This window comes from Bombina bombina, chromosome 9 (assembly GCF_027579735.1).
Source record: "Bombina bombina isolate aBomBom1 chromosome 9, aBomBom1.pri, whole genome shotgun sequence".
Classification (NCBI taxonomy): domain Eukaryota; kingdom Metazoa; phylum Chordata; class Amphibia; order Anura; family Bombinatoridae; genus Bombina; species Bombina bombina.
The window spans coordinates 110,166,066-110,190,130 of NC_069507.1; the positions used below are offsets into that span (position 1 = coordinate 110,166,066).

The window sequence follows — 24,065 nt, forward strand, 5'->3', positions numbered from 1 at the left end:
GCTGTAGCAGTGATTTTACAAATTCTGATTATGTTTTAAATGTTTTTGTGCTACTTTAACAAATTAGGATAATAGTTTGTATATTTCTGTGTAACTTTTACAAATTACATTGCACCTTGTGTTTGCTGCATTCAAAAAGTTGTAAGGACAGGGCAGTTCCCTGGGTTAAACAGAGGAGTTCCCAGGGTATGTCTGAAGCTCTCTCACCAGTCTTGTGAAATTTTGTAAGCAGTTTACACAAGCTGGTCTCACTGATTGATCTCGCCAGCTGTATGCAGGTGAATTTTGCTCAAAATTCACAATACACTTATTTTAACTAATAGAAAAGTAATATATAGACAAAATAAAGTTAAATTGTAGTTTAATTTGTAATTCATGCAAACTGAGCATTTATATCAGCCCCATGTGTTCTCCATGTACCTTCTCTCTCCTATGTGACTTATTTTATCCCAAGAAATGTTCATTACTTTCTATGGAAGGCATCTCTCATCTCTCTGGGACTTCCATGTTCCTCCCCCTTTTTTTTAGAAAATGCAATCAGTTCAGCCCCTCTGAAGTCTGCTCTCTAATCTTTCTCCAAACTAGAGAATGTTTGACTATCTGGCCAATAGAAAGTAATGAGGCTCTCTGGGAAACTGACAGTTTTTCAGTTTCAATTTAAATAGAAGAAATGGAAAGTGCAATGCAATTTGTAAAAGTTACACATAAATATAAAACTATGAGACTAATTTGTTAAAGTTACACAGAAACTGTGAAAGCATAATCAGAATTTGTAAAATCACAATCCTAAATACACTGCTATATACAAAATAAAATACAAAATAGAAAGTGCAAAGTTTAAGTGTAATAAAAAGTATAAAGTGATATAAATTACAAAGCACAAAGTGTAAATGCAGCAGAACTCATATTTAATGCAATGCTATATTGCACTGAGCCCCTTGGAGAAGTAAAGCAGAAAATCAGTAAAGCAGTAAAGCAGAATCTGCCTTTTGAAAATTTCACTAGGGATCTCACAATGCTGGAGGATCATTTTAGATCATCTCACCTGAGCGGAGAGGTTTTAAATATCAGGCCCATAGAGAGAACAATGGAAAAGGGACATTTTAGTATCTCTCTGTCACAGACCCCCACTGGGAGCATAATTTTACCTAAATCTTTTTTTTCTTTTGCATGGTTTTTATGTAACCAGAGCTTAAGTTCAGAAATGTTCAGTATGGGAGGGGATATCAGCTATTTCAAGTGATAAAAGAAAAATGAAGGAGCTATCTGTAAACAATTTAATACACTCCTGTAGGTAAAATGGATCATCAGGAACACATTAAAGAGGAGAAAATATTAGTGTACACTGTACCTTCAAAGGGACAGTGTGCACCAATTTTCATATAACTGCATGTAATATACACTACTATAAAGAAGAATATGCACAGATACTGATCTAAAAATCCATATAAAACTTTTATAAAAACTTACTTGGAAGCTCTCAATTTAGCACTGTTGATGAGGAAACCCTTGAACACCTAAATTAGACTTTAATGATTCAGATAGGGCATGACATTTTAAACAACTTTCCAGATTACTTTTATCATCAAATGTGTTTTGTTCTCTTGGTATTCTTTGTTGGAATCTAAATTTAGGTAGGCTCACATGCTAATTTCTAAGCCCTTGAAGACTGCCTTTTATCTCAGTGCATTTTGCCAGTTTTTCACAGCCTGATAGTGCTAGTTCATGTATACCATATAGATTGCATTGTGCTCACTCCTGATTGGTTAAAATGCAAGTCTGTCAAAAGATCTGAGATAAGGGGGCAGTCTGCAGAGGCTTAGATACAAGGTAATCACAGAGGTAAAAATTATATTAATATAACTGTGTTGGTTATGCAAAACTGGGGAATGGGTAATAAAGGGATTATCTATCTTTTTAAACAATAAAAAGACTTTACGACGTATATGATAATTTTTCACCAAACAGATAATGAAAGAACTACTGCAGCAATGGAAAGGCTGACTGTAACTGTGCCAATATCGGTTACCATAAAGAATTATAGCAAGTCGTGTTTTGCATTTGAATATCCCTTTAATAAAATATCATTATAAATGGTGACTGAGATCCAATGTTTGTTCTGAGTATTATTGCACCCTGCTTCTATATATTATTGCACTTGAAAAATAAGTGTTGTTTTGGATAACATTTGTGAGTGGGTTAACTAATTTCCCCCAGTTACATATTTATACATGTTGAATAGCTCATACTGTTCTTGTCTATCTGTTCTACAGATGTCTTCTAAAATGGGTGAACTCCAAACCTTTTATTCCTGCTTTTTCAAATAAAGATACCTAGAGAATTAAGAAAAATTGATAATAGGAGTAAATTAGAAAGTTGCTTAAAATTGCATGCTCTATCTGATTCATGAAAGAAAAATGGCGGTTTAGTATCCCTTTAAGTATGCATTATGCAGGGCTAATGCAGTTCTTTTTGCAGGAGATACTCACTGCGTTTGGCCCTTCATAATGCAGAATTAAAGTGATAGTCTAGTCAAAATTAAACTTTCATGATTCAGATAGAGCATGCAACTTTAAACAACTTTCTAATTTACTCCTATTATCAATTTTTCTTCGTTCTCTTGGTATTTTTATTTGAAAAAACTGGAATGTAAAGCTTAGGAGTCGGCCCATTTTTAGTTCAGCACCTCGGTAGTACATGCTGATTGGTGTCTAAATGTAGCCACCAATCAGCAAGCGCTACCCAGGGTTCTGAAACAGAAATGGGTTGGCTCCTAAGCTTACATTCCTGCCTTTTCAAATAAAGATACCAAAAGAATGAAGAGAAATTGATAATAGGAGTAAAATGGAAAATTGCTTAAAATAGCATGCTCTATCTGAATCATGAAAGTTTTAGTTTGACTAGATTATCCCTTTAATTAAAGATTTCAAATCACCTACAATTCACCTGCAATTCATCTCTTTGTAAATAGAACTTATAGTATTTTCTTACAAAAATAAAATATGTAAAATGAAAGATTTAGGAACTTTACAAGCTGTGAAAACATTTATTTTTAATTACATTATAAATATATATATATATATATATATAAATATATATATATATATATATATATATATTATTATTATTATTATTATTATTATTATTATTATTATTTTTATTTCCTATTAAGGCTAACTTTGCAAAAGTATGATTTAAAGGTTGTATTCACCATACTGTTTCTATTTTTTTGCTTACAAATGCTTGTATTTTTTATGAATTCCACCAAAATTTGACAGCCTCATTTGACATTTTATGTAACCCCTCTTTGTTTATAAATTCTAGCCGCTATTACACAAGACTCATTCAAATTTAATTTGTAAGCCCTACCATTGAGTTGGGTCTTTGCCAAACACATCTCAGAACATCGCAGACTTTAGTTCCTAAATTGAAAATATGTTTTGGCAAAATTCCCTCCCCCACTGTGCCTACACAGCTTTATATTTTGTTAAATCACAGGTATGCTTTTGGTGATGACTGCGTGTGTGTGTGGGGGGGTTTCGACAAATATAGGGGTTAAAGTGCACATTTCGAGGTTACGCAATTTTTGTTGAAGTGGGACTCAATCCAGCTGGGACTGGATTTTTTTAGCTGTTTATAATATAGGTCCTTGCACTGAGTTACGAAACAGTGACACTAGCTTCAGAGAGGTATATAAAGCTACACATTCTAACATTCCCATATTTCTTACATCTGGATACGACTGGACATTTTGTGAGTAGACAGATATTGCTCTACCTTTAGAACTATTTATTTTAAAAAAAAAATAATAATAATATAAGAAAATATTTTAGATAACTAAATTATGAATGAATTAAATAACAATGCAAATATATATTAAATATAATTTGATTATTCTACCATAAAGTAGGTATACTGAAAAATAAAGGACTACAGACGGGAAAAAAGTAAGTTTTTAACATTAAAGGGATAGAAAAATCAAAATTAAACTGATTCCGATAGAGCATGTCATTTTAAGAAACTTTTAAATTCACTTCTATTTTCAAATGTGCTTTGTTCTCTTAGTATCCCTTGTTAAAAAATGAATACGCCCATATCCTACACTAGTGGGAGCCGCTGCTAATTGGTGCCTGCACACATTTGTCTTTTGTGATTGGCTGACTAGATGTTTTCATCTTGCTGCCAGTAGTGCAAAGTTGTTCCTTTAGCAAAGGATAACAAGAGAACAAAGCAAATTTGATAATGGAAGTAAATTTGAAAGTTGTTTAAAATTGTATGTTCTATCCAAATCATGAAATAAAATGTTGGGGTTTCCTGTCCCTTTAATACTAAAACAAAACATGAATGATTAACTATAAATTCTAGTTATTTTTCTATTCAGAACATTTAGTTTGTTTTAAATATGTTATATTTCTTGCTTCATTTATTTATTTATATGTATACTTTGTTTTACTGCAATTTTAAGTTACGTTATTTCTATTTGAGCAGAGAAATAGGTTAATTGTACCGACCAATTTTTGCTATATAATTTATCATTTTTCTTTTTATGTAGCAATATATAAGAAAATCTTATACAAAGGAGAATGGAACTTAAAGTGTATGGGCTATTTATTGCCCTGGGATTCATTGGAAGCTGTTTGGCTTACAGAGATTGTGTTGTGGATAGATTCAGAGTCATGGAAAATTTCGACAAGTTTCGGGTAAGCATGGTGCACCACAAAATTATTTAATATTATGTGGTTAAAGAAAAATGCACTGGAGGGAATTAGAAAAAGCCACTATATAACAAATAACATATTATATAAAGATTATTTAAATTAAAAAAAGAATTTTAATAACTCACCTTGTAATTTCCTGTAGTTTCCTCACTCCTTTCTTCTTATTGCTCTGTTTATATATACACGTGTGTGTGTGTATGTGTGCAGCTTGTGTGTGTGTTACTGCTCTGTTTGTATATACACGTGTGTATGTGTGTGGTCTGTGTGTGTTACTGCTCTGTTTATATATACACGTGTGTGTGTGTTACTGCTCTGTTTATATATACACGTATGTATGTGTGTGGTTTATGTGTGTGTTTTACTGCTCTGTTTATATATACACGTGTGTGTGTGTGTGGTTTGTGTGTGTGTGTTACTGTTCTGTTTATATATACACGTATGTATGTGTGTGGTTTGTGTGTGTGTGTTACTGCTCTGTTTATATATACACGTGTGTGTGTGTTACTGCTCTGTTTATATATACACGTGTGTATGTGTGTGGTTTGTGTGTGTTACTGCTCTGTTTATATATACACGTGTGTATGTGTGTGCGGTTTGTGTGTGTGTGTTACTGCTCTGTTTATATATACACTTGTGTGTGTGTTACTGCTCTGTTTATATATATACACGCATGTATGTGTGTGGTTTGTGTGTGTGTGTTACTGCTCTGTTTATATATACACGTGTGTGTATGTGTGTGTTACTGCTCTATTTATATACATGTGTGTATGTATATGTTACTGCTCTATTAAATTTATATATACGTGTGTGTGTATGTATGCGGTTTGTGTGTGTGTTACTGCTCTGTTTATATATATACACATGTGTGTGTATGTGGTTTGTGTGTGTGTGTTACTGCTCTGTTTATATATACACATGTGTGTATGTGTGTGTTACTGCTCTGTTTATATATACACATGTGTGTGTTACTGCTCTATTTATATATACATGTGTGTGTGTATCTGTGCGGTTTGTGTGTGTGTTACTGCTCTGTTTATATATACACGTGTGTGTGTGTATGTGTGTGGTTTGTGTGTGTGTGTGCTACTGCTCTGTTTATATATACACATATGTCTGTATGTGTGTGTTACTGCTCTGTTTATATATACAAATGTGTGTGTATGTGTGTGTGTTACTGCTCTATTTATATATACATGTGTGTGTGTGTGTATGTGTGCGGTTTGTGTGTGTTACTGCTCTGTTTATATATACACGTGTGTGGTGTGTGTGTGTTACTGCTCTGTTTATATATACATGTGCGTGTATGGTTTGTGTGTGTGTGTGTGTTACTGCTCTGTTTATATATACACATGTGTCTGTATGTGTGTGTTACTGCTCTGTTTGTATATACAAATGTGTGTGTGTTACTGCTCTATTTATATATACATGTGTGTGTGTGTGTATGTGTGCGGTTTGTGTGTGTGTTACTGCTCTGTTTATATATACACGTGTGTGTGTGTATGTGTGTAGTTTGTGTGTGTGTGTGTTACTGCTCTGTTTATATATACACATGTGTGTATGTGTGTGGTTTGTGTGTGTGTGTGTTACTGCTCTGTTTATATATACACGTGTGTGTTACTGCTCTATTTATATATACATGTGTGTGTGTGTGTATGTGTGTGGTTTGTGTGTGTGTTTGGTCTACTACTCTGTTTAAATATACACGTTTGTATGGTATGTGTGTATGGAGTGTGTGTGTATGTATGTATTGTGCATGTGTCTTTATAGTGTGTGTGAGTTTGTATGTGTTTGGTTTGTGTATGGTGGTGTGTATATGAATGTGTACTATATAGTGTGTGGCGTGTGTGTTTCTCTCTTGCTGGGTTTGCACAAAATTAATATATTTTGGCCTAGATTACAAGTGGAGCGTTAATTTATTGCCCGTTTGCAGGCGCAAAATAAATCACCAGCCATTACAAGTGGTAGCAAGTAGCGCTTATAAAATTAACCAGAGATCAGATCTCTGGTCAATTTTATAAATGTCCAACAAATGCTCCAAATATCAAGTGTAATATACTTTATTAAAAAATAAAGATAGTAGCATCTTTATTTTTACAATAAAGTAACTGCACTTAGTAGTTTTGGGGGGCTAAAGTTGGTGGGAGTCGGGTGTTAGGAAAAAAAAACACCTTTACATTGCAGTCTATGGGAACTGTGTGTTCCCTGTAAATATATATGTATATGCTTATACATATATATTTATATTAACCCATAAATATATATATATATATATATATATATATATATATATATTGTAATACCAAGGCATTACTCAGTGGAGCCCTTAGTGTTTACAAAAATGACATTTAGAGGCCTTAAAGGGACAGTCTACACCAGAATTGTTATTGTTTTAAAAGATAGATAATCCCTTTATTACCCATTCCCCAGTTTTACATAACCAACACAGTTATATTAATATACTTTTAACCTATGTGATTATCTTGTATCTAAGCCTCTGAAAACTGCCCCTTTATTTCAGTTCTTTTGACAGACTTGCAGTTTAGCCAATCAGTGCCTGCTCCCAGATAACTTCATGTGAACGAGCACAGTGTTATCTATATGAAATACATGAACTAACACCCTCTGGTGGTGAAAAACTGTTGAAATGCATTCTGAAAAGAGGTGGCCTTCAAGGTCTAAGAAATTAGCATATGAACCTCCTAGGTTAAGCTTTCAACTAAGAATACCAAGAGAACAAAGCAAAATTGGTGATAAAAGTAAATTGGAAAATTGTTTGAAATTACATGCCCTATCTGAATCATGAAAATTTATTTTGGCCTAGACTGTCCCTTTAAATGCTTTATCAAGCTAAAAGTATATCAGTGCTGGATATTGCCACTAGTCCTGGACAAGCAAAAATTGTAGTGGATAAATAATTAATTTAACAATTTCATATCTTTGATATAAAACCCCAAAAAATCTCTTTTGTGATTCAGACAGAGCATACAATTTCAAAAAAGTTTCCAAATTACTTCTAGTATCTAATTTGCTTTGCTCCCATGGTATTCTTTGTTGAAGAGATATCTAGGTAGGCATCTAGAGCACTACATGGCAGGAAACAGTGCTGCAATCTAGTGCTCTTGCATATTGATAACATTCTTGAAAAACTGCTGCCTTATAGTTCTCCAGACACGTGCACTACCCTGAGCTTACGCCCCCTGTTTCACAACAAAAGATACCAAGAGAACGATAATAGAAGTAGAATTAAAAGTTGTTTAAAATTATTTGTTCTATCTGAATTATGAATATAAACATTTGGGTTTCATAAAACTTTAAGTCTGTTCGTATGTTTTCCCCTCTGAACTAGTATTTTCTGCCCTGATTAGTAAACAATAGATATATTTTTTCACCTTGTCTATATAATTCAATATAATTTCTAGCATAATAATTAGTCAAGAAGTGACCGAAAAAAATATCTAAAAATCACTATACAAACTGAGAAAGGCCATGCTCTCTACAGGATTTACAGTAATATATTTGAATATTATATATAATATACCAAGGTATACTTAATATGTTTTAATTAATTACATTATTATATTTATCAATGAAAATAGGTATTTTTAAAAGTCACTTGAGAGGTGACATAATTACTTTTTATAAATATATTCAAGGCCCATATACAGACATGGCAGAAATTCTATTTATTCAGAGAAAATTGTTTGTAAAAAAAGTCCACAATTTAAGGCTGGAGGAAAAGAGATTTAATCTCCAGCAACGTAAATATTTTTTCACTGTAAGAGCAATCAAATTATGGAACTCATTGCCTAAGGAGGTAGTAAATGCCGATACATTAGATACCTTTTTAAAAAATGGTTTAGATACATTCCTGGGTATAAACAGAATTCATGGATATTATTGCTTGTGTTAAATGGGTCACCTTTTATAATGGGATTCATTTAAGCTCAACTGGAGCTTTTATTAAATATATTAAGATTTGTATAGGTTGAACTCGATGGACTTCTGTCTTTTTTCTACCTCATCTACTATGTTATGTTACTATAAAAAATAATAATTTAATAAAATGCTTTAAATAGATTCAGTAACTTCCTTTGTGAGACAAATACTTTCAGCTTTTGTGCTAAATCTGATTTTGTGCTGAGTACACAACACATTTACATTAGATGGAATGCATATAGGGCAGATTACGAGTGGAGCGCAAAATTATACATTTCACATTATATAATTTGCATGATATTTGCTCTCCACTTAGTAATACCAGCGCACGCATATGTATTACAAGTCGAGCACCATGCAAACGCGATGGGCAGTAAAATTTAAATATATATCTATATGTATATATACATATATATTTATATGTTAATATGTGTATATACACATATTAACACATCAATATATATGTATATAAGCATATACATATATATTTTGAGTGATAACACAGTCCCCATATACTTCAATGTAAAGGTATTTTTCAGTACCATTTTTTTTTTCTAACACCCCACATCTGCACACTTTAATCCCTAAAAACTGCTTTGTTCAGTTAATTTTTTTTTTTTTTAATGTGCTCATATTTTATTATTTTATTAAGGAACCTCATAATGAAGTTTGGGGCAATTGGAAGATATTTTTTAAATTAACCAGAGATTTGACCGCTGGTTAATTTTCAAAGCGCTAATTGCTACGGCGAACTCGCGGTAGCAATAACCAGCCACTTATAATGGCTGGTTATTTATCGTGTGCCGTAAACGGCCAAATGTATTCATTTATGGGCACACGATAAATTAGTGCTCTAGTTGTAATCTAGTCCTTTGAGGTTTATGGTAAAAATAGTTACCATGGTTAATGTAATTGATCCCTGAGTCATTAAAGCCATTTTATACTTTAAATAAATAAATGCATTCAGAGGTTTCAGATACCTCCAAATGCGGAAGGAGGCAGCCACTCGTGTGGCAGTTTCACAAGAATAAATTTAGCTCCATAAATAGCCGAGCGGCATGAGCCGTCGCCTTCTTCCACATTCGGAGGTATAGAAACATCTGAATACACATATACATATCTACGTTTGAAACAAAATCATATTCTAATTACATATTAATTTAAATAACCAAAGATCAAATTACATTTGCAAAATGTAATATGTTGGTTTTACTTCTGACTTGAGATGTTTTAACTATTTGAAATTACAAAAAAAACAACTAAATCTACTGTTTAAGTTTATCAAATTATGCTAAGGTATGATTTCACCCTTAGCAATTTAGTAAACTGTGTATGTATGTATGTATATATATATATATATATATATATATATATATATATATATGTTGTTGTTTTTATATATATGTATATATATATATAGAAGAAAAACAAGTGCAAGCAGGTATCTCCAATTCCAACCTCGATTTATTAGTTTAAAAATCCATGTGGTACATGATCAATGGAAAATCACAGGTATTACTTGACAAACAATGGCTGCTGCTGACATGTTTCGCCACTCAAGGCGTAATCATAGCTGCAGTAAAAATCCCAGTCTGCCTATTTAAGGCAGCTGGACAACTTCTATTGGTTTAAAACTTTAATTGTTGACAAGTCTCACTTGGGGATTTTTTAACCCCATATATACAATTTAAACATCAATGCCTCTAAATAGTTCAAATGTGTAATGATTCTTGTAGGTTACTAGTTTATTCTATAAATATTTATCAATGCAGAAGTCACAGCGCTAAACTAACGTATAAACTATGCAAGAAACTTGGTACGCTATGCATGAAAAATAAGAATAATACATATGCAAGGGAATATAAAAATACATATATATACAAATACACGAATACAGAAATAAATAAATATAATGAGTTAAACTTAAGCACTCTTGTGGAAACTAAGTTCTATATATTTATATAAACAAGGAATAACAGAAGCATTTGCATGTATATTTTGTTAATTCCAATTTTATATTTCACATTATATAATTTGGGGGTTATTTTGCTTTATCATAACTGTCTACAAAGATAAATATGAAAACACGCACGGGCAAACACACAAACACACAAACACATAATATCACAATATCACCTATATATAAGGAATAATTTGTAATATGTGTTACTCCTCCAGTATGCTGGCAAATGGTTTGCGATAGCTAAAAAGGACCCAGAGGGACTTTTCCTTATTGATAACATAGAAGCAGACTTTTCAATTGATGGATCTGGAAAAATGACAGCAACAGCTAAAGGAAAAGTCAGAATTTTGAAGTAAGTTATTTTTGGTTTTCAAATACTTTAGAATGTAATTTTATATTATGTAATTTGTGTGGTTTTAATAGTTGCCCAAGAAATACAGGATTCATTTAGACCATACTGGAGTCATTTGATGATCATCAAACTACTTTACAAGTCATCTGCACATCATCAGGCTTATAAAGTCATCAGCTAAGGTAAAATATTCTGGCTGATGACTTCCGAATGATTATCAGATTATCTTACTGATTACTTCACAAGCATGAACAGCCAGTGAATGACTCTAGAGTCATCATATTTAAATATTTTGGCCTGGGGGCAAACTTCAGTATTGCTTCTGATGAATCCCAGAAAATCTTCCAGCAACTTTCAAGCTCACACACTTACAGCAATATCCCAGAAAATCTGCAAGCATTTGCCCTCCCACCTGGTGTTTACCTTAATATATAAACACCTAACAGCAATTAAGTTCAGCTGTCACTAATGAACCAGGATAGAGACAATAATTCACACTCACAGCCTCTGTACTGACACGTTACCATATTCTGTTACACTTTCCCAACCCTCATTTGCTCACCACACACTTCACTCACTCTCAGTTTACCCTGCCTTATATCAGACTTATTTCCCTACCTTTTGTGTCCATTCCCTCTCCTTTAGATTGTAAGCTTAAGAGCCTTTCTACCTGCAGGCCACTTTGTATTTAAAGTGAATGTCAATTTTGATGCTAAAGTGCACGGTTTTTAAAATTTCAATTAAAAACAGGGGCACTTTAATTCATCAAAATTTACATTTCACTCCAGTTAAGAAAAAAAACTTACCTTTTAATCTTCACAGCAGCTCCAGCTTCCTCTGCCCGTCGCAAAGCCTCTTCCTGGGTCTAAAATGAGGAATCCGGCTTCCTCCAATCACGGCGTTGAATCAGACACTGATTCCCCCGGGGGGGAAGCCGTGATTGGAGGATGACCTATCCATCATTTCTGACATCAGAAATGGCTTGGCTGTGAAAATTAAAAGGTACGTTTTTTTTTTATCAACAGGAGTGAAATGTAAATTTTGATGAATTAAAGTGTCCCTGTTTTTAATCGAATTTTTAGAAACCGGGCACTTTAGCATCAAAATTGACATTCACTTTAAAGTGAACTACTACTGATTGTTCTCAAGGGCAGGGCACTCCTCCCCTTTTGTATAGCTCAATTATTGCACCTACAACTGTAATGTACCCCAATACTGTACTTGTTTGTTTGTGTAATGCACCCTGTAATGTTTTATTATTACTTGTATAGCGCTGCGTAATCTGCTGGCGATTGATAAATACCTGATGATAATAATAATATTAATAATAACTAGTCTGGAGTCATCAATTACTTCAGAATGACTCCAGGAGAATCATCTTTTTTTGACTAGGGTGACTACAAATCTGTTTTCTACAGCTCTCACCTTTTGGGACCAATACAGGATATAGTCTATTTATATATTTATCTTTCATATATTTATGTCTATTTTGCCTTTAACTGGAAAAATATCATTACAGTTCATGAAAATCTGTCACTAACTACTCAGAAGGAGGGTAAATCACTACTCTGGACAATATTATGGACGCCCGGCTGTATTTCTTACTCTTGGCTGGTCATTTTGTCCAGGCTAGTACTTACAACTATGCATTAGCAAGATATTGCAAAAGGTAGCCCTCAGTTTACGCCGGGGTTAGGTTCCAGAAGGAATGGTTGTAAATTGAAACCGTTGTAAATTGAAACCCAGTTTATAATGTAAGTCAATGGGAAGTAAGGGAGATAGGTTCCAGGCCCCTCTCAAAATTCTCATAAGTAACACCTAATACATTTTTTTTTTAAAGCTTTGAAATGAAGACTTTAAATGCTAAACAGCATTATAAACCTAATAAAATAATCACACAACACAGAATATATAATTAAACTAAGTTAAATGAACAAAAACATTTGCTAAACAGCATTATAAACCTAATAAAATAATCACACAACAGACTTCACTTGCATTTTTCTGCAAACAGTTCTTTCTATGCATTCCAATCTGGACTGATTTATAGACAGGAAGATCTTGTTCCTTTGAAATCTGCTCAATAACTCAGGTCTGGTTAAACTGATGCAACCGTTATTTTGATAATACATTTACAATGATCCAGTATAGAAAACATCAACTGGTAGGTGCACACACATTAATAACCTTTAAAATATGAAACCAGTTTACTTCTTTAAAAAATATATATGTTTTCAGTTTTTGATAGTTTTGACTGATTAAACATAAGCAAAATTCTAGGAACAGGTATTGCTATATACAGCTGACTCTTAAATAGACCAAATGCATGTTGTCTATCTAAAGGCATAGAGAAATATAAAAAAAAATATGTATTACCTAGCGAATTCTAATATCCCTCATAACCCGGGCAGCTTAGGCAGTACAACTGAAAGAATAACTTGCTTGTGTAATCAATATATGTACTTCAAGTTTAAAAACAAAATAAAAAAATAAATACTATGTTGACTCAAAGGCCAATGCATCATTATTAAAATATAATATTAAAGGGACAGTAAAGTCAAAATTAAACTCAAATGGGTTGGATAGACCACAACATTTGAAACAGCGTTCCTATTGACTTCTATCATCAATTTAGCTTTGTTCTCTTGGTGTTCTTTGTTAAAGAGTCATTTTAGGTGAGCTCATGAGTGTGCACGTGTCTTTAGCCGTGTCCTTTGCAACAATGTTTATAGAACTGTAATATGTAGTTACAAGCATTTGCTGCCATACAATGTTCGAGACATTCTACTGCTGCAGAGTGTGCAACCCAGCGTAACATTGCTATTAACATTGTTGCAATAACTCCAGCCAGATGGCTAAAGAGATGGGCACCCTCCTGAGATTACCTAGGATTTCTCTTTAACAAAGGGTACCAAGGGAACCAAACAAAATCGATAATAGAAGTTAATTGGAAAGTTGATTAAAATGGTATGCTCTATCTGAATTGTGAACTTTTCATTTTGACCTTACTGTCTCTTTAAATCTGAAATATAATTTCTCATCCAAACATAAAAATAATTGAATTTCCCAAGGTTATCTTATTCTTTAGAAAGATGTGTAAAATCTCTCTGTCTTTTCTATTTATCTTTTCAATAACAATCCAGTGTCTCAAGTGGCGCAAACTTTTATGTTAAAATTTTGATTTACGGAGAACATAAACTTGTAAATTACTTAGATTTGTTTTTTTCCTATTGATCTAGCTTAGATCCTTTGGTACCCTTTGTTGAAGAGTAATCCTAGGTAATCTCAAAAGCGTGCACATCTCCTTAGCCATCTGGCTGGAGTTCTTGTAACAATGTTAATGAGAAGCTAAATGTTGGCTTTTAAAGGGACATAAAAAAACTAATCTTTTTCTTTTGAGATTCAGACAGAGCATGCAATTGAAAAAAATAAATAAATTCCAATTTACTTCTATTATATAAATTGCTTTGTTCTTATGATATTCATTGTTGAAGACATACCTAGGTAGGTATCGTACACATGTCTGGAGCACTAAATGGCAGGAAAAAAAATCTGCTACCTAGAGCTCTTGCAAATGTATAATATTCTTGCAAAACTGCTGCCATATAGCTCCTGAGTTTAGCTCCTGCTTTTCAATAAAGGATACCAAGAGAACAAAGAAAATGTGATACTAGAAATAAATTTGAAATTTGTTTATAAATGCATTCTGTATCGTAATCACAAAAGAAACATTTTGGGATTATGTCCCTTTAATGATGCTAAACTATAGATCATTTTAAGACCCAACATAGAAACCTCCACTTTATCCAATTCTTTTATGTGTTGATAATTTGCGTTGTCTATTTTGAGAATCTCATTTCCAAGTTACTTGTAGCATTAATAAGTATATGTTTTTTTGTTTTTCTGTTCAGCAATGTGCAGTTATGTGCCAACATGGTCGGAACCTTCAAAGACACTGACAACCCTGCTAAATTTATTATGGAATACCATGGGCTTTTGTCTTATCTTGAACAAGGAAGTGAGTGACTATCAAATGTTTATACTATAGTTAATAATAATAATAATAATAATAATAATAATAATATGAATTTAAATTTTATACTGCCTAATGCATGTATGACATCTATATACTACCCAAAAATTTGAGTTTAAATTTATGGCATCAGGTCACAGTCAAGGAAACAAACCAATTAGGTGCCTTAGTACATAGTTGCTCCATTTTATATTATATCTGTTGCAGAAACGCTTAGCATTGTGTCTGCTCACTGAGCATAGTGCTTAGTTTCCCATCAGTCAAGCAGACTGCCATTTCATTGAGTTTTTGCTGACTGGGGAAAAAAAAAAAAACACGTAGATGACAACAGGTAAATGTTGACCTTGATAGATGGAATGTTTACTCAATTTACAACATTATTTTTTATTTTCATGTTATTAATGCTTTATTCTATTGCATGTCCACAAAGCAAGGAAAAAATAATATTAAGAAATTTGACAGACTAACTATAGAAGAAAGGACAGTTTAAATCTATTATGTATAAAGCACCAACATTTCTTTCAGCAATGCATGGAAGTATATTACAAATAAAAAATAGACAATAGTTGTGTTAAAGGAATATGATACCCAAATGTTGAAAGTGATGCACTATAGCTTTAAAAAATAACTATAGCATATCACCTGATCATTTCTATGCAAAAAAAGAACATATTTTATTTTACCTAAAAATTTCATCAGTAGCTAGATTACATTGTAAGGGGATACTAAATTATTCAGATCGTGCATGCAATTTTAAGCAACTTTCTAATCTACTCCAATTATCAATTTTTCTTATTGGTTGAGTGAATGTAGTCACCAATAAGCAAGCGCTATCTAGGGTGCTGAACCTTAAATGGGCCAGCTCCTAAGCTTTATATTCCTGCTTTTTAAGTAAAGATAGCAAGAGAACAAAGAAAATTTGATAATAGGAGTAAATTAGAAAGTTGCTTAAAATTTCACGATCTATCTGAATCATGAAAGATAAAATGTCGGTTTAGTATCCCTTTAAAGTGAAGGTCAACTTCACGTAACTACCCCACGGCATTGGATAGACTTTGCAAAATGAGGGTGGGTTAAATTCATCAAATTTGTTATAATTCAGTATTTTTTAACATTTTTACCTTTTGAGCGCTCTGACGATAAGCCCAGCTCTCCCGCCCGGCATTTTGTCAAATTGATTGACAGATAAAGATTCTTAAAAGGACGAATCCTTGTTTCCCCCCGGGCCGGGACGTTTATGCAAAGGGAATGAACGCCCCGGGTGGGAAACAAGGATTCGTTCTTTTAAGAATTGTCATCTGTCAATCAATTTGACAAAATGCAGGGCGGGAATGCTGCACTTATCGTTGGAGCACTCAAAAGGAATTTTTTAAAAAAAAATAATGAAATATAACATATTTGATTAATTAATCCTACCCTCATTTTACAAAGTCTATCCAATGCCGTGGGGCAGTTGCGTGAGGTTGACCTTCACTTTAAGCATCCAATCAGTCCCAATACTTGCACGGGAGTGAGCATCTGGTATGTGCAGACACCGTCATATTATTTCTAGATATGTTCATTCAGAGATTTCTGATACCTCCGATTGCAGAAGAAGATATGTAGTAGGGTTAGCCTTGAGAATGCAGCATTTTTCAGAGCTAAACTACATGAAAAGGGCTAAAAATAAATAATGAAAATGTATTGCAAAGTTATTTCATTACGCATAACTAAACAATTTATTTAAAAATCTCAAGGTTTTTACTGTCCATTTAACTCTCCAGCAGTCTGATAAGAGTCTGCTGATAATTGTTATGCTTGATATAAACCTAGCCCTGTGTTTCCATCTATTTAAGCACAACTCTAGATGGATTTTATAACATTAATGTTCTGTCTTTTTCAGCTGATGACCACTGGGTTGTTGATACTGATTATGAAAATTATGCCATCCAATACGCATGCCGCAGACGAAATCCATTTGATGGCACTTGTGAAGACAGCTACTCATTTGTGTTCTCCCGTAATCAAAATGGATTTACACCTGATATACAAAAGATTGTGAGGAAAAGACAGGAGGAGCTATGCTTGGAAAGGAAGTACAGAATCGTTCCTCACAATGGTAAGAACAGATATCCCATAAAAAATACGCAGCATTTAAAGGGACAGTCAAGTCCACAATTGTTATTGTTTAAAAAGATAGATTATCTCTTTATTACCCATTCCCCAGTTTTGCACAACCAACACTGTTATATTAATGTACTTTTTACCTCTGTGATTACCTTGTATCTAAGTCTCTTTTGACAGCCCCATGATCACATGGCTATTTATGTATTATTTATTGACTTGTATTTTAGCTAATTAGTGCTTTGTCATCCACAACCCACGTGCGTGAGCACAATGTCATCTATATTGCCCACATGAACTAGCACTCCCCTGTTGTGAAAAGCTAATAAAAATCATGTGATAAGAGGCTGTCTATAGTGGCTTAGAAAAAGGCAGATATTTAGAGGTTTAAATGTTATAAATTATATTAATATAACAATGTTGGGTGTGCAAAGCTGGGGAATGGGTAGTAATGGGATTATCTATCTTTTAAACAATAACATTTTTGGTATTGACTGTCCCTTTAACTAGATAAGAAAAAAAAGGAAGTGGACAATATTAGACATGTGCATTCATTTAGTTACAAATGCAAATTTATAACGAAAAACTGATATTTGTTTAGTTTGCAATGAAAGAATATCCGAACAAATGCACCAACTAAATTTAAAGAAAATGAAGAAATAGTGACAACATTTGTCATTATTCACTTGTTTTCTTTAAATTACCTTTAGGGGTTAAAGGGACAGTAAACTTACAAAATAATGCTATATAATTTTGCACATAGTGCAGAATTATATAACATTATCTTAGCGGCAGCTTTCTAATTTAAAAACATTGCAAGATTTTTTATTCCAAAGTTGAATTTACCTGGTCTCCGCTCCTGGCTCTACTAAGCGGGTCTTGTTTTTCAAAAGCATGTTGCGTCGTGCCCGATTGCACCATTGAACTGAATGTAGTTCGCTCCTGCTACCAGACCAGAGCGGGAGCGAGCTACATACAGTTCAATGGCGCGATCGGGTGCGCTGTGACCAGACGTACAGAAGTGCTTTTGAAAAACAAGACTCACTTAGAGCCTGGAGGGGAGACCAGGTAAGTCCAACTTTGGAATAAAAAATCTATAATGCTTTGGAATAAAAAATCAAATGCTTTTGGATTAGAAAGCTGCCGCTAAGATAATGTTTTATAATTCTGCACTGTGTGCAGAATTATATAACATTATTTTGTAAGTTTACTGTCCCTTTAAAATACTTACCTCTAGGGCATTGGAGAGCCAAGATAATCCCGACACTTCTTCTTAGAGCCTCGGGCCGCGCTAATAGGAGGCTTAGCGTGGCAGATCCTAGAGAAGGTCCTTTAGCGCAGGCCCTGGGATCTGTCACTGTAAGCTTCTATTAGGCCCAGGGCTCTAAGAAGAAGGTTCGAGATAAGTGCGGCTCTCCAGTGAGCTAAATGTAGCAAAGGAAAATTTACATTCATTTAAAGCGATACTAAACCCATATATTTTCTTTCATGATCCAGATAGAGCATGAAGTTTTAAGCAACTTTCAAATGTACTCCTATTATCAATTTTTCTTCGTTCTCTTACTATCTTTATTTAAAAAGCAGGAATGTAAATCTTAGCAGCCAGCCCATTTTAGGTTCAGCACCATGGATAGTGCTTGCTTATTGGTGGCTGACATTTAGCCACCAATAAGCAAGCATAACCCAGGTTCTCAACCAAAAATGGGCTGGCTCCTATGCATCACATTCCTGCTTTTTAAATAAAAAATAGCAAGAGAACGAAGTAAGTTGCTTAAAATTGCATGCTCTATCTGAATCATGAAAGAAAAAATGTGGGTTTAATGTCCCTTTAACAAAAACAAATGTAAATGTTCCGCGAATACTCAGCATTCATTTCCTTTAAACCAAAACAAATACTGAATAGTGCTGCAGACGAATATTTGGGGAAACTAATTTCCACGAATATTCAGTCCCAAAGATTCGGCCGAACCCAATTTTTTTTCTGCTGTATATGTCTAAATAATATTAAAAAGAGAATTTGAAGATATGGAAACACTCGGCTAGATTACGAGTTGTGCGTTAGCCTTAAAAAGCAAGGTTGAGAGGTCCCAACGCTGCTTTTTTCCTAACGCTGGTATTACGAGTCTTGCAGGTACAGGTGTACCGCTCACTTTTTTGGTCAGACTTGAAAATACCGCGAATCCACTTACGTCAATTGCGTATCCTATATTTTCAATGGGACTTGCATAATGCCGGTATTATGAGTCTTCCAAAAAGTGAGCGGTACAGCCTCTCCTGTCAAGACTGATACCGCAGTTAAAAGTCAGTAGTTAAGAGTTTTATGGGTAAACGCCGTAGTATAAAACTCTTAACTAAAGTGCTAAAAAGTACACTAACACCCATAAACTACCTATTAACCCATAAACCGAGGCCCTCCCACATCGCAAACACTAAAATACATTTTTTAACCCCTAATCTGCTGAACCGGACATCGCCACCACTATAATAAATATATTAACCCCTAAACCGCCGCCCTCCTGCATCGCAAACACTAGTTACATTTTATAAACCCCTAATCTGCCATCCCTAACATCGCCGACACCTACCTACATTTATTACCCCCTAATCTGCCGCCCACAATGTCGCGCAACTATATTAAATGTATAACCCCCCTAAATTTAAGTCTAACCCTAACCCGAACCCCCCTAACTTAAATATAATTAAAATAAATCTAAATAAAATTACTACAATTCACTAAATAATTCCTATTTAAAACAAAAATATTTACCGATAAAATAAACCCTAAGATAGCTACAATATAACTAATAGTTACATTGTAGCTAGCTTAGGGTTTATTTTTATTTTACAGGCAACTTTGTATTTATTCTAACTAGGTACAATAGTTATTAAATAGTTATTAACTATTTAATAGCTACCTAGTTAAAATAAATTCAAATTTACCTGTAAAATAAATCCTAACCTAGGTTACAATTACACCTAACACTACACTATAATTAAATTAATTAACTAAACTAAATACAATTAAATACAATTTAAATAAATTATCTAAAGTATGAAAAAAAACAGACACTAAATTACAGAAAATAATAAAATAATTACAAGATTTTTAAACTAATTACACCTAATCTAATTCCCCTAATAAAATAAAAAAGCCCCCCAAAATAATAAAAAGCCCTAACCTATACTAAATTACAAATAGCCCTTAAAAGGGCCCTTTGCGGGGCATTGCCCCAAAGTAATCAGCTCTTTTACCTGTAAAAAAAAGTACAATACCCCCAACATTAAAACCCACCACCCACACACCCAACCCTACTCTAAAACCCACCCAATCCCCCCTTAATAAAACCTAACACTAACCCCTTGAAGATCACCCTACCTTGAGAAGTCTTCACCCAACCAGGCCGAAGTCCTCAACGAAGCCAGGCAAAGTGGTCCTCCAGACGGGCAGAAGTCTTAATCGAAGCCGGGAAGAAGAGGTCCTCCAGACGGGCAGAAGTCTTCATCCAGGCGGCATCTTCTATCTTCATCCATCCGGTGCGGATCGGTTCCATCTTCAAGACATCCGACGCAGAGCATCCTCTTCAAACGAAGTCCAACTGAAGAATGAAGGTTCCTTTAAATGACGTCATCCAAGATGGCTTCCCTTAAATTCCGATTGGCTGATAGAATTCTATCAGCCAATCGGAATTAAGGTAGAAAAAATCCTATTGGCTGAAATTACCAACAAAACTCGTAATCTAGGTGACTGTTTGCTGCAAATGTATTCAATACTTAAATATGACATTGGTTAAAGGGATATGAAACCCAAACATTTTCTTTCAGGATTCAGAGCATGCAATTTTAAACACCTTTCTAATTTACTTTTATTATCAAATTTTCTTTGTTCTCTTGGTATCTTTTGATGAAAAGCAGAGACATATGCTTAGGAGCTGACCCATTTTTGGAGCACTATATGGCAGCAGTTGTGCACGAATGTTATCCATTTGCAAGAGCACTATATGACAGCACTATTTCCTGCTATGTAGTGCTTCAGATGCCTACCTAGGTATCTCTTCAACACAGAATATCATGGGAACGAAGCAAATTTGATAATAGAAGTAAATTAGAAACTTTTTTTAAAATGGTTTTCTCTGTCTAATGTTTTGGATTCATATCCCTTTAACAGAATTTATTGATATTCTAAGTGATCTTTAAGATCACAGATACTGTCTGCTGAGTAAATTTAGAAACTATTTTGCATCAAGGGATCTATCCTCTCTTAACTTATTTTAGAAGTATGTTATCTCACCCCCTTAGCAAATATCTGCAGTCCTAGAGACAACAGCCACAGCCAGTGCTTTGTAAACAATGAATTAATTAATAAATCAATTATGGATATAATTTGTTCCTTCTTTTTCATACCAAGTGTGTGTAAATAAATTTTTGTTAAAAAATTTCATCACACTTGCCCTACCCCTTGCCTCATTTAGAGGAGCCATTCCATTTTGTTTTTCTGAAATAAAGTGCTATATAAATTTCATCCATAGTACTAGTAAAATACAATGGGGACGATTTATCATGGCCTGAATGGGGCCAAATACCCTTCAGGCTCGCCGGATACAGGAGTTGAGAAGCAGCGGTCTTAAGACCGCTGCTCCTTAACTCATCCGCTGCCTCTGAGGCTCCGGACATCAATCCGCCCGATTGCATACGAATGGGTTGATTGACACCCCCTGCTAGCGACTATTCTGCAGGAGGTGGCATTGCAAAAGCAGTTCACCAGAACTGCTTGTGCAATGATAAATGCATACAGTGTATGCTTTTGGCATTTATCGATGTCTGTCAGACATGATCGCCACAGCGAATCATGTCCGCCAGACAAATGATAAATCGGCCCCAATGTCTCACACTGCTAAACATTGTCTAGACTTTACTGCTTTTTAAAACTTTCAAGCACATGCTATACAATGAACATTCCCTATTTAGCAATTTACTGTCAGAGGAATGAACGTAAAAAAACTTGCATAAAGTAATTGATAGTTGACCCAAACTTTAAACCTATTATCCTTTGTCAGGGTTGAAAAGTGCTTTTTCTACAATATTAACGTGCTATTATGCTTTTTTTTTTTACAGGCTACTGCAATTAATGAAGTGGAACAGTATTTTCCAACATAAAGTGGATTAAGAACTTGCAAGAAGGTCTGATACTAAGCAACATCCTCAGTCTTCATTTATTCAAATACATTTTTAATATCTAAGGATTTAAAAAAAATGTATTCCAATTATGATATTATCAATGTATATATTTATACTATGTTTAATTTCATCTCTGTGATACTTTAAAAACTGTTTTGATACCTTTCAATTTGTAAAAAAAATCATTTGATTTTTTTTCAAGAAATAAAACCATAAAGATGAATGCTCTAAAACATATTTAAGTGACGGCTTTTAATTTATAGACTTAAACTAGAGTGTGCAGTAATGGTGCTGGAGAAAGCTTAAATTAGGGTTTGTGAAGACAAACACTTCAAGATTGGCTGGTATAAGAATAAAGCTATTCTATGAGCTAATTAAAATGATATAAAACAGTCTGTTTTGTTGTAATACAAAAAGCACTAAGCAGTAAGTTATATTTAATAGAAATTATTGCAATATGTATTATTCATTATTTTTAAAGGATTTTAACTTGCATTTCTATTTTTTTTATTGTATTTGTGTCTATTACTTCTTGTCACAGCCCTACAAGAGGGCTGTGATTTCTACAGGAAGGCACGATAATAGTTTTTCCTTTGAAGTGTTGGTAGAAGACATCTTATCTAGCTGCAACCAGATTATTGCCCATGTTCAGTAGAGGACCTTTGCTGCAATAAATCAGATAACGACACAACCTAAGTTCTGCAATGTCTGCTTGCTTATCTAGCTGTAGGCAGTGACTACACTGAGAATTTCTAAGTGCTCACTTAAGGCTAGATTATGAGTGGCGCACTAACTGTTGTATGCAAGCGTTATGGGATAAATTGCAGGTCTTTGCGCAGGTTGTAAATAGCGCACGTATTACGAGTTGAAAGTAAATGCATTCACTTGAGCGCAATTAAATATTATGTGCATTGTATTAGCGTGACTTAAGAGCTCTGGTTAACTGTTACGCAAGACAAAAAAGTTGCACAAAACACATCAAAAATACATTTAAAAGTATAGTTACACTCATAATAACACTGTCTTATCAAAAATTTTAAAATGAATATTGCATAAAAATGTTTTAAAGGCTCAAAAATATGAGGTTTCAGGTGTTAGGAAAAAAAAAAAGGCATAAACAGGGATTTAACAAAGCGATACATACATACACTTGTCTAAATATGTATGTATATAAATATATTTATTAGTATTTATATACGGTATATAAATATATATATATGTTTATTTCTGTGTACGTATATTATTATGTATTTACAAACATATATACACATATAAAGATACATAAATGCATTGGAGCCCTTTGCAGTAAAGTAGCTGAAAACATGAAAAATCATATTTATGCACTATTCATATTTAATAAAGTGTTTAATAGTGTATTTACTGTAAATATTTCACATTCTATTGTTCTTCACATAGGGGTATATGAAGTAAGTATTTTTAAATAGATATTACTATATATTTATATATCTATATATATATATATATATATATATATATATATATATATATATATATATATATATATATACCTATATAATCATATGTATAGTTAATAATATATATTTTACCAAAAAACATCATATATATATATATATATATATATATATATATATATATATATATATATATATATACACACAAAACACAGAATGGGACTGCACTCTCAGACTGGACTGGGTACACATCCCATGAACCTGCAACATGCAAAGCCCTGGGTGCTCAATAGCACTCACACGTAGCTGTACTGTCCCCAGAGTCCCAGGCAGTTAACCCCAGACATGTCTG

General features: G+C 33.6%; 1 protein-coding gene across 1 annotated transcript; it reads left to right on the plus strand.

Annotated features, from left to right (window-relative positions):
• Positions 1-3,678: 3,678 nt before the first annotated feature.
• RBP4 (retinol binding protein 4) lies at positions 3,679-22,513 on the plus strand. Its single transcript, XM_053692319.1, has 6 exons — positions 3,679-3,753; positions 4,553-4,700; positions 10,833-10,969; positions 14,881-14,987; positions 16,885-17,100; positions 22,218-22,513. Exons 2-6 carry the CDS (start codon positions 4,584-4,586, stop codon positions 22,229-22,231), a joined length of 591 nt encoding a protein of 196 aa, XP_053548294.1. The 5' UTR covers positions 3,679-3,753; positions 4,553-4,583; the 3' UTR covers positions 22,232-22,513.
• The last annotated feature ends 1,552 nt before the right edge of the window (positions 22,514-24,065 follow it).

Excerpts from the sequence above, each read along its gene's own strand:
- RBP4 (XM_053692319.1), top strand. The coding sequence starts at position 4,584 with ATGGAACTTAAAGTGTATGGGCTATTTATTGCCCTGGGATTCATTGGA. Across the intron at positions 4,701-10,832 it reads AAAATTTCGACAAGTTTCGG|TATGCTGGCAAATGGTTTGC; the intron begins GTAAGCATGGTG and ends TTACTCCTCCAG. Across the intron at positions 10,970-14,880 it reads GGAAAAGTCAGAATTTTGAA|CAATGTGCAGTTATGTGCCA; the intron begins GTAAGTTATTTT and ends TTTTCTGTTCAG.